Source organism: Eumetopias jubatus, unplaced genomic scaffold (assembly GCF_037043125.1).
Source record: "Eumetopias jubatus isolate StellerSeaLion01/CBP00866 unplaced genomic scaffold, mEumJub1_p1.0 scaffold_15, whole genome shotgun sequence".
Classification (NCBI taxonomy): Eukaryota; Metazoa; Chordata; class Mammalia; order Carnivora; family Otariidae; genus Eumetopias; species Eumetopias jubatus.
In genome coordinates this window covers 82,874,526-82,886,762 of record NW_028274821.1, presented here as the reverse complement: position 1 = coordinate 82,886,762, position 12,237 = coordinate 82,874,526, and the positions used below count along the sequence as shown (strand labels likewise).

The 12,237-nt window shown below is 37.4% G+C and overlaps 1 protein-coding gene across 1 annotated transcript; it reads right to left on the bottom strand.

Moving 5' to 3' along the window:
- Positions 1 to 3,444: 3,444 nt before the first annotated feature.
- LOC148162451 (olfactory receptor 1J4-like) lies at positions 3,445 to 12,044 on the bottom strand. Its single transcript, XM_088018822.1, has 3 exons — positions 11,992 to 12,044; positions 3,955 to 4,387; positions 3,445 to 3,891 (listed from the first exon to the last, which is right to left on the bottom strand). The coding sequence occupies exons 1-3, from the start codon at positions 12,042 to 12,044 to the stop codon at positions 3,445 to 3,447; spliced, it is 933 nt and encodes a 310-aa protein (XP_087874948.1).
- Between the last annotated feature and the right edge of the window lie 193 nt (positions 12,045 to 12,237).

The window sequence follows — 12,237 nt, the reverse complement described above, 5'->3', positions numbered from 1 at the left end:
AACCCCAAATTTTATCAAGATGTTTAACCATCCTTAATTTCCATACATCTTGCAGCATTTCCTAAAAATGTTTATCCTTTAAGGTGCCTCAGTTGGTTAAGCGGCTGACTCTGGATTTCGGTTCAGGTCATGATCCCATGGTCCTGGGATCCAGCCCTGCATCAGGCTCCCCACTCAGCAAGGAGTCTGCTTGAGGATTCTCTCCTCCACCCACACACTCACACATGCTCTCTCTCTAAAATAAATAAATAAATAAATAAAATATTTTTTAACATTTTACTCTTTTTTATTATTATGTTCAGTTAGCCATCATTAGTTTTTGATGTAGTGTTCAACGATTCCTTAAAAAATGTTTATCTTTTAAGTGTTTCTTTTTTTAAATTATGTTCAGTTAGCCACTGTATAGTACATCATTAGTTTATTTATTTATTTATTTATTTTTTTATTTTTTAAATTTTTTTATTATGTTAATCACCATATATTACATAATTTGTTTTGGTGTAGTGTTCCATGATTCATTGTTTGTTCATAACACCCAGTGCTCCATGCAGAATGTGCCCTCCTCAATACCCATCACCGGGCTAACCCATCCCCCCACCCTCCTCCCCTCCAGAAACCTCAGTTTGTTTTTCAGAGTCCATCATCTCTCCTGGTTCGTCTCCCCCTCTGACTTACTCCCCTTCATTCTTCCTCTCCTGCTATCTTCTTCTTTTTCTTTTTTCTTAAAACATCATTAGTTTTTGGTGTAGTGTTTCCTTCACAAATTTCAGTGAGGCAAACCTTCTGAAGCTTTATATAGATATATAAATTACCTTTATTTAGATATATAAGAATATTTGTAATATGTTTCTACATTTGCTAGATATAAATTATTGATTTTAAAGCTGTATTCCTTTTATGCATTAAAAATATTTCAAATGAAGGGGGGGAAATTAGAGGGGGAGATAACCATGAGAGACTATGGACTCCAGGAAACAAACTGAGGGTTTTAGAGGGAAGGAGGGTGGGAGATAGGTAGCTCGGTGATGGGTATTAAGGAGGGCACGTATTGCATGGAGCACTGGGTGTTATATGCAAACAATGAATCATGGAACACTACATCAAAAACTAATGATGTACTGTGTGGTGACTAACATAACATAATAAAAAAATAAAAATATTTCATTGCTTTTTTTTTACATCCAGTGTAGCTATTAAGAAGTCTGATATGAGTATGATTCCTGCAGGCAAACTTCCCTTTCTCTCAGAATTTTTCTTTGACTTTGAAATTCTTAAAATTTGTTAAACCTATGAATGTGCGAGCTTTTCATTTTCTTTCCTCTTTATCACTCTCTAGACCCTTGAACTCTGAAGTCATTAATATTTAACTCTGAATAATTTGTCTCCGTTATTTTTCTAAATATTTCTTCTCCAATTTTATTTTTTGTTCTTCTGAGATTCATATAGTTTTTTTCATTAGTCCTTCTTTTATTTTGCTTAGGGGATAAATTGCATTGTTTATTTTTTATTATGCTAAAATACACATAAAATTTGCATAAAAGTTACCATTTTAACCATTTTAGTGTGTACAACTCAGTAGCATTAAATATATTCACTGTGGTGTGCGACCATCACCTCTATCTAGGCTTCCCCTTTAAGTTCAAGAACAATATCACTTCTATTCAATGTTTACTGGAGGTTCTAGCTAGGGGAGTCAAGCAAAAAAGAAAACCAAAATAAAAGGCATCTAGATTGGAAAGGAAGGAGCAAAACTGTCTTTATTTTCTGATGATTTTGTATATATAGTTGATCCTTGAACAACTGAAGTTTGAGCTGCACGGGTGCACTTATATGTGGATTTTTTTTTTATAAATATAGGACAGTATGTAAATGTATTTTCTCTTCCTTATGATTTTCTTAATAACATTTTCTTCTCTCTAGCTTAGTTTGTTGTAAGAATACAGTATATGTAGTTTAAAATCAGCTTGTCATTGCCCAGCTGTCTTCTTTGCAGAAATTGACAAGCTGATTTTAAACTACACATTAAACTACTACAAATTCAAGGGATCCCAACTAAAAAAAACAATGTCAAAGAAATAGAACAAAGTGTCAGGTTCCATATGTCCTGATTTCAAATCTTACTACAAAACTACAGTAATCAAGATATTATGATATAGGCATGAAGATAGATATAGACCAATGGAAAAGAGCTGAAAATCCAGAAGTAATCCCTCAAATTTATATCCGGCTGAATTTTTATAAGATGCCAAGACAGATCAGTAGGGGAAAGAAATATCTTTTAAATAAATGGCTCTGGGAACACTGAATATCTATATGCAAAAGAATGAAGTTGAACCTTTTGTTGTGTGTTAATTACACAAAATTAACTCAAAATAGACTGTTAATATATTGAAAAAGCAAGCCACATAATGAAAAAGTCCTTAATACATATATTTAACAAAGGACTCATACCTAGAATATATAAAGAATTTTTACAAATTAATGTTAAAAAGCAGACTACCCAATAGAACAGCAGCAAAGGATTGGGAACAAGTCCTTTACAAGAGAAAATACCTAAATGATCAATAAGCATAGGCAAAAGAGATAAACTACATGAGTTATCAGAGAAGACAAATAGAAACCACAACACATGTTTCTACAAACCCATTAGAATGTGTACATTGGAGAAGATAGACAGTATATGTGTTGTTGAGGAAGTGGACCACACTTTTTCATATATTACAGGGATGAGTGTAATGGTACTAGCACTTTATCTAACTTTCCGATATCATCTATTAATGCTGAAAATATGTGACCCATTCTCCAGTATATACACAAGTCCCAAACTGGAAACAACCCAAATGTCAATCAAAACTAAAATGAATGAGGGTCACCTGGGTGGCTCAGTCACTTAAGCGTCCAGCTTTTGATTTCAGATCAGGTCATGATCTTGGGTTGTGGGATTGAGCCCCACATCAGGCTCTGCACTGAGCATGGAGCCTCCTTTAGATTCTCTCTCCTGAAGATATTTGCAAATGACATATCAGATAAAGGGCTAGTACCCAAAATCTATAAAGAACTTATCAAACTCAATACCCAAAGAACAAATAATCTAAATCAAGAAATGGGCAGAAGACATGAACAGACTTTTTTCCAAAGAAGACATCCAAATGGCCAACAGACACATGAGAAAGTGCTCAACATCGCTCGGCATCGGGGAAATCCAAATCAAAACCCCCTAAGTTTTTATTTAAATTCCAGTTAGTTAACACAGTCTAATGTTATTTTTAGGTATAGAATTTAGTCATTCATCACTCACACACAACACCTGGTGCTCATCACAACACGTGTACTCCTTAATACCCATCACCCATTTAACCCATCCTCTTGCCCTGCCAAGTCACAACTTTTAAAGGAGACATGTTTATAGCCCAATGAGTGGCCATGACAGCAGGGTTAAATTAATCACACCAAGGGGGAGTCCTTGGTTCTAAAAATTTTCTGAAGAGCATGTTTCATATCCTTATTCCTCAGGCTGTAGATGAAGCGATTCAGCCTAGGGGTGACCACCATGTACATCACAGAAGCAATTATATTCTTATTTTTGGAGTTGCCTGATGAAGGGAAAAAGTAAGCACCGGCAATTGTCCCATAGTATAAAAACACCACAAAGAGGTGGGAGCCACATGTAGACAAGACTTTGGAGATTCTTTTGAAGGAGGGGACCTTCAGAATGATGCCTGCCATGCGGATATATGAGCCCAAGATACCACTCAATGGCAGGATGAAGATCAATCCTCCTTCAGTGAGAATAAGCAGCTCATTGAGCGAGGTGTCTGAGCAGGAGGACTTGAGCGCAACAGCAAGATCACAAAAGAAGTGGGGGATGATAGTCCCTGCACAGAAGGACACCTGGCCCACGAGGAGGGTGTGCAACAGAGTTTGGACACAAGAGAAAAACCAGGATCCAGCCACTAGGATAATACAAAGCCCCTCCTTCATGATGGTGGTGTAATGGAGAGGGCGACAGACAGCCAAATACCTGTCATAGGCCATCACTGTGAGAAGAAGATTGTTAAGGCAACCAAAAAACATAAAGAAATACACCTGTGAAATGCACCCCACGTAGGGGATGGATTGTTGCTGAGTCTGCATGTTCATCAGTGTCTTTGGAACTGTGACAGATGAAAGGGAAACGTCCGAGAAGGTCAAGTGGCTGAGGAAGAAGTACATGGGGGTGTGGAGGCGGGAATCCAGCCTGATGAGCAGGGTGATGAGCAGGTTCCCCAGCACCGTGGTCAGGTACATGCCCAAGAACAGGGCGAAGAACACTCCCTGCTGCTCTTGCTGGATCGGGAGCCCCAGGAGGAGGAACTCAGACACGCTGCTCCGGTTCTCCAGATTCGTGCTGTGCTTTTACATGCTGGGGATAAAGAAGTGTTGGGAATAAAAGGAAGAATGATAGGGATACAGTCCATACTGTAAATTTCTGAAAAGACAATGCATTTTAAACTACATTCCTATTAATTTCTCACACCTGTGGATGCATGCATCTTCATTCTATCCTAGTCTGGTTCTGGGAAAACATTACAACCAAAAGCAGCCAACAAGATCTCATTGCACAGAAGCAAGAAGGTGTTCACTCTTTCATTTGATCATTATTTATTGAACATTGAGACTGAACCTGGCCCTCTACTAAGGACTGAGAATGCAGCAGCAAACAAGAAGAGCAGGGTCCCTTCCTTCTATGGGTCTATTTTTTATGCACTTAACTGGGATAATTCATGACACTGAGATAGAGCCAAACCATAACAGTTCACTGTAGCAGAAATAGTAGATGACCCTTGGCAAATTGGTATCAGTTGTTTCTGCTATAAAGTGACATGCAATGCCAGTGCTGAGGTGGCATTGTTGGAATATTGTCACATTCCTCCTGTGAATATATATATCCATACATATAAAAGGGGATACATATACACACATACATATGCACAGAGAGAGCAATGTTTGTGTACATATGTATATTCCATCTCTCTCTATATTCCATCTATGCATATACATATACTTAGATGGAATATATATAAACATACACATGGAATATACATATACATAAACACACATATATGCAATATACAGGTAACCCTTAAATAACATGGGGGTTGGGGCACCAACTCTGCACACATTTGAAAATCTACATATTACTTTTGACTCCTCCAGAACTTAACTACTAAGAGCCTACTGCTGACCAGAAACCTTACCAATAACATAAACAGTTGATTAACACATACTTTGTATATGTATTATATACTGTATTCTTACAATAAAGTAATCTAGAAAAAAATGTTATCAAAAGACCGTAGGAAGAGAAAGCACACTTACTGTATTCTATATTTATCGGAAGAAACCCATGTATAAGTGGACTTGTGCAGTTCAAACCCATGTTGTTCAAGGGTCAACTGTAATGTATGTATGCATATATATATATATTGAACTATAGTCCTATATATATAATTGCCATTTTCTGTAGCCTAAAATGATCAATTATTGGTCACTTCATGTAGTTCAACTTAATACTGTGTGATCAGTGCCCAGGCTTTTAACATGGAACTCTCCCATTTCGTTGGTTATAAATGCCAGACACACTATGTTATTTTAGGTTTGCAAGGAAACTGAAGTTGTCCAAAGTTTTCTTAGTGCCCTGTCTAGATATTTCCTTTCGTTCATATTTATATATTTTCCAATTGACAAAAGGCTCTCACATACATTAACTTCTGTTCAAGCCATAAATACTTATTGAGGGCCTGTAAGCTTCCATTTTATAGATATGTATACTGAGGCCAAAGAATTGAGTGATTTTCCCAAGGTCCTGCCACCATTTGGTGGGGCTTCTGTGCTCTAACTTCACTGGGCATGACAACTAACATTTCTTGGTATGTTAAGTGAATGTGCAAGGTTACAAAATTCTGAGCCACTCAGTCACACTTAGGTATATGAAATGATAACAGATCTTTTTTAGAAAACAGTCTCTTGCATTTTTCCAAAGAAGACATCCAAATGGCCAACAGGCACATGAAAAAGTGCTCAACATCGCTCGGCATCAGGGAAATCCAAATCAAAACCTCAATGAGATACCACCTCACACCAGTCAGAATGGCTAAAATTAACAAGTCAGGGAACAACAGATGTTGGCGGAGATGTGGAGAAAGGGGAACCCTCCTACACTGTTGGTGGGAATGCAAGCTGGTGCAACCCCTCTGGAAAACAGTATGGAGGTTCCTCAAACAGTTGAAATTAGAGCTACCATTCGATCCAGCAATTGCACTACTGGGTATTTACCCCAAAGATACAAATGTAGGGATCCGAAGGGGTACGTGCACCCCAATGTTTATAGCAGCAATGTCCACAATAGCCAAACTGTGGAAAGAGCCAAGATGTCCATCGACAGATGAATGGATAAAGAAGAAGTGGTATATATACACAATGGAATATTATGCAGCCATCAAAAGGAATGAGATCTTGCCATTTGCAACGACGTGGATGGAACTGGAGGGTCTTATGCTTAGTGAAATAAGTCAATCAGAGAAAGACATGTATCATATGACCTCACTGATATGAGGAATTCTTAATCTCAGGAAACGAACTGAATATTACTGGAATGGTTGGGGGTGGGAGGGATGGGGTGGCTGGGTGATAGACTTTGGGGAGGGTATGTGCTACAGTGAGCGCTGTGAATTGTGCAAGACTGTTGAATCACAGATCTGTACTTCTGAAACAAATAACGCAACATATTTTAAGAAAAAAGAAAAAGAAGAAGATAACAGGAAAGGAAGGATGAAGGGGAGTAAGTCAGAGGGGGAGACGAACCATGAGAGATGATGGACTCTGAAAAAGAAACTGAGGGTTCTAGAGGGGAGGAGGGTAGGGGGATGGGTTAGCCTGGTGGTGGGTATTGAGGAGGGCACGTTCTGCATGGAGCACTGGGTGTTATGAACAAACAATGAATCATGGAACACTGCATCAAAAACTAATGATGTAATATATGGTGATTAACATAACAAAAAATTTTAAAAAATTCTTTTTTTTTTTTCTTAACAAGAATGAAGGGGGGAAAATCGGAGAGGTAGACGAACCATGAGAGACGATGGACTCTGAAAAACAAACTGAGGGTTCTGGGGGGGGGATGGGGGATGGGTAAGCCTGGTAATGGGTATTAAAGAGGGCACGTTCTGTGTGGAGCACTGAAAAAAAATTATTATATTGTTAGTCACCATACAGTACTTCATTAGTTTTTTATTTTATTTATCTATTTATTTATTTTTATTATTATTATGTTATGTTAATCACCATACATTACATCATTAGTTTTTGATGTATTGATCCATGATTCATTGTTTTCGTATAACACCCAGTGCTCCATGCAGTATGTGCCCTCCTTAATACCCATCACTGGGCTAACCCATTCCCCCACCCCCTTCCCCTCTAAAACCCTGTTTTGTTTTTAAAGATTTTATTTATTTATTTAATTGACAGAGAGAGAGAGACAGCGAGAGAGGGAACACAAGCAGGGGGAGGGTCAGAGGGAGAAGCAGGCTTCCCGCCGAGCAGGGAGGCTGATGCGGGGCCCGATCCCAGGACCCTGAGATCATGACCCAAGCTGAAGGCAGCCACTTAACAAACTGAGCCATCCAGGCGCCCCTAAAACCCTCAGTTTGTTTCTCGGAGTCCATAGACTCTCATGGTTCTTCTCCTCCTCTGTTTCCCCTGCTTCATTTTCCCCTTCCTTCTCCTAATGTCCTCCCTGCTATTCCTTATGTTGCACATATAAGTGAAACCATATGATAATTGACTTTCTCTGTTTGACTTATTTCACTTTGCACAATCTCCTCCAGTTCCATCCATGTTGATGCAAAAGTTGGGTATTCATCCTTTCTGATGGCTGAGTAATATTCCATTGTATATATGGACTACATCTTCTTTATCCAGTCATCTGTTGAAGGGAATCTCAGCTCCTTCCACAGTTTGGATATTGTGGACATTGCTGCTATGAACACTGGGGTGCATGTGGCCCTTCTTTTCACTACATCTGTGTCTTTGGGGTAAATACTCAGTAGTGTAACTGTTGGGTCATAGGGTAGCTCTATTTTTAACTTTTTGAGGAACCTCCATACTGTTTTACAAAGGGGCTGTACCAACTTGCATTCCCACCAACAGTGTAAGAGGGTTCCCCCTTCTCCACAACCTCTACAACATTGTTGTTTCCTGCCTTGTTAATTTTTGCCATTCTAACTGGTGTAAGGTGGTATCTCAGTGTGGTTTTGACTTGAATTTCCCTGATGGCTAATGATGTTGAACATTTTTTCATGTGTCTATAAACCATTTGTATGTCTTCTTTGGATAAATGTCTGTTCATGCTACCCAGTATGTTGATTAATAAAATAGATAATGAAATGTAGACTTAACCCTGGAATAATTATGATGTCAGGCTCCTTACGCTTGTATGGATAGACAAAAATTCTTTCAGTGCCAAATGAAAACAACACAACTGATTTCTAACACAATGGAATAATTACTTTTATTTTTTTAAATACCTCATTATTTTGGCTTTTCTAAAAATACTTCATTTTCTTTAAAAAGCCCTCTGCTTCCTTTCCCTTGTAGCAGAATACAGATGGTTGATGGTTCAACTTAATGATTTTTTGACTGTACATGGTGCAAAAGTGATATGCATTCAGTACAAACAGTACTTTGAATTTTGAATTTTGATCTTTTCCTAGGCTAGCAATATGTGTGGCACATATCATGATGCTGTCGTGATGCCAGCAGCAGCAACTCCCAGTCAGCCATGTGATCAGTAGGGTAAACAACCGATACACTTGGAACCATTCTGTCCCACACCACCATTTTCTTTTTCATTTTCAGTAGACTATTCAATAAATTACATGAGATATTTAACACTTTTTCATAAAATAGACTTTGTGTTAGATGATTTTGTCCAACTGTAGACTAATGTAAGTATTCTGGGCATGTTTAAAGGTAGGCTGGGCTAAGCTACGATGTTCAGTAAGTTAGGTGTATTAAATGAATTTTCAGCTTAGGATCATTTCAGCTTACAATGGGCTTATCAGCACATAATCCCATTGTAAGTTAAGGAAGATCTGTATATAATAACCTTGTCTAGCATCTATTCATCAAAAGCATGGAATTTTCTAGCAATTCTCTCTTAAACAAGAGAAAGATTATTTATTTGTTTGTTTGTTTTAAGAAAGATTAATTTTATCTCCACAGCATACTCCAGGTAACCAAAGTATAGGTGTTGGCTAAAATAAATTGATATAAATTTTTAAAAATATTTCAATTTATGATTATCAAAGTAACATTTTATTGTGGAAAATACAAGTTGAAAGTGGATGTTAAAGAAAGTGAATGACAATCATACATAATTCCATCATCTTGGGATAGCCACTTTTAATATTTTGGTGTACTCAAGTTTTTTTAACCAAGTATTATGAATAATGAAGAATAAATTCATAATGAATTCAGTAATAATGAATTTTCTGTTTACATTATTCTGTGTTAAAAATGTGTTATCAAATAATTGGAAAGCCCACATACTACTCCATCATACTGACATAGCATAATTTAATTAACCAAGCTGCAGTTGTTGAAATTTGGGTGGTTTCTGTTTCTCTTATGAGTAACATCATTATATGTAAGTTTTTAACAATATTGTTTTACTCTTTCCTTGATCAAACTCCTGGAAGTGAAAGAGTAGGTCATAAGGTACAAATATTTTTGTGCTTATAATATATATTATGAACTTATTTCCTGGAAATCTATGCCAATATCAGTTATTGTCATTTAAAAACCCAATTATAATAGTATTTTAACAGCATTTGAAAATATAAATTTAAGATGGTGTTATTTCCAAAAGTCTTTCCATTATTATTCTGTACTATACAAAGGACTATTTCCATTCTTAGAATTTTATTAGTTGTAATTAGCTATCTATATCCCACAGGATATAGTAGAATTCTTAGATATTAGTCTCTAAATTTGTGTATGCAAAAGAAATACTTTTCCTAATTAACACATATTAAAGTTTGATTAAAATGACAGATGAAGCATATATAACTTCTGGGAAAAAAGTAAAGCACCGATGAATATTTAATTTATGGAGTCCTTATTTACAGTATATATGCAGGCTTCTTTTCCAATTCATTTGCTCTGCGTAAACAGTATCCCACTGTATTTTCTGAGTCTTATAAGGGGCAGCTGTAGTTGAGAACATGGGAAAAGGAGAAACTGATAAGGTATGCCCGCCCTATATTTAGCTATATTCCTGCACCTAAAATTTCTGGACTCAAATATCTTCAGAAATATCCCATCCATTTGAGATCCATTTGGTTTAAAAAGATCACCTTCAAAAGTGTGAATGGTCCTATGGAAGAATGAACCTTACAAATTGAGTGCATGTCTATTAAGGGATATAATCATATTTGGCTCAATGCTTCAGGAATGGGAGTTTGATCTAGGGTAGTCTATTAATACAGGGCAGAGAGCAGACTGAATAGATGGTAAACAACATGGTCTACCTGGATGACTGGAGGGCAGAGGTGGGGATATTACATGTAGTAAATTGGTTCAGAAAAGAGGGATATTACTGACAAACACAAAACTTGCTCTTTTAAACTTTGCTTTCTTACTGGAAATTGCAGTAGTAGATTGCTGTGATCAGGGCCAAGTAACCTGCTTCAAGGCCAGGATGGTCTAATGGTCTGGTTTGGCTGGCTGTCACATTATTCCCACCTCTTCTATCCAAGAAAGCACAGAGGGGAGAAGGGATGATGGCCAAAGGGAAACACGCACAGGTGCAATCTTCCTTTCAAAGCAAGAGCTATTGTACAAGACATCAAAAAGTCACACCCTCCTTTTTTTTTAAGATTTATTTATTTATTTTAGAGAGAGAGAGTAGGGTGAAGGGGCAGAGGGAGAGGGAGAGGGAGTATTAAGCAGACTCCACACTGAACATGGAGCCTGATGTGGGGCTCAATCTCATGACTCTGAGATCATCACCCCAGCCAAAACCAAGAATTGGATGCTCAACAGACTGGGCCACCCAGGCATCCCACATATCCTCCTTTTTAAAACACTTGATCCAGGGGGCATTAGGCCCCATGCTCAGCGGGCAGTCTGCTTGCGATTCTCTCTCTCCCTCCTTCTCTGTCCCTCCCCCACTCACTCTCTCTCTAAAATAAATTAATAAATCTTTGAAAAAATAAAAATAAAAAACAGGATGAACTTGACCTTGAAACTTTGGCGAGCTCTGTTTTTAGGTCCTTCTTTATCTCTCTGGAGTGACTTGCTAATCATTGGAATATTTTTGTGCCAACCCTCAAATTTCATTCCTTGGTTCTAAAAATATCTATATTTGGAACATTTTTATCTAGATGTTTCAAAACATTTAGATATAAAAAAAATAGTAAACTGTAATCCCACTGCAAAAAGATAACCTCTGTTAAGCTTGTGACTTCTCAGAACACCCATTTCTACCAGATTACCTTTCCTCAAATTATTGCTCTAAAATTTCCAGTATACTTGATTTAGGGTTTTGTGTTTGTATTTTGAATATTTTATGAAAGAACCCAGAGGATGAATCATGTACTTAGTACAAAATTGGCACACAGTAGGCACACATAAATATTGACTCTCTTTCACCTAGAATAACAGAAAGGAGTGTTCTTAAGTTAAAGAAATGAAATATTAAGGAAATACTGTAAAATATATATTAATTTAATTCTTTATCTCCTATCACGATCACTCATTATTTGTCAGGATCTCCACAATGTGGTGTGCTAGAAAGAGGATGGGTATTGGAATCAAATTTACCTGTTTTGGGGAAGTTATTTACATTCTGACTCACACTTTTCACAATCCTACCTCAAAGAACTGATGTGAAGAACAATGAGGAACCTTGTAGATATTCAATACATGTTTGTATTCTCATCCCTTTACCTTGTGCCATAGCACCCAAGGGCAGGGTTACTTGGCTCCAGAGCATGAATCATATCCTTTAGTCCACTCTGGCTAATAATTTGGTCTTAGAGATGAGGAAGGGGAAATGGTGTCCTGCCCTTAGTAATGGATGCTTCACTGGAATCCAGAGAGAGACTGAGACAGAACAGCTCATTCTAGAGCCAAGTAAAGGAGTGGAAATATCCTTTTTGTTACACCCCTAACCCAGAGTTACATGATAATCTT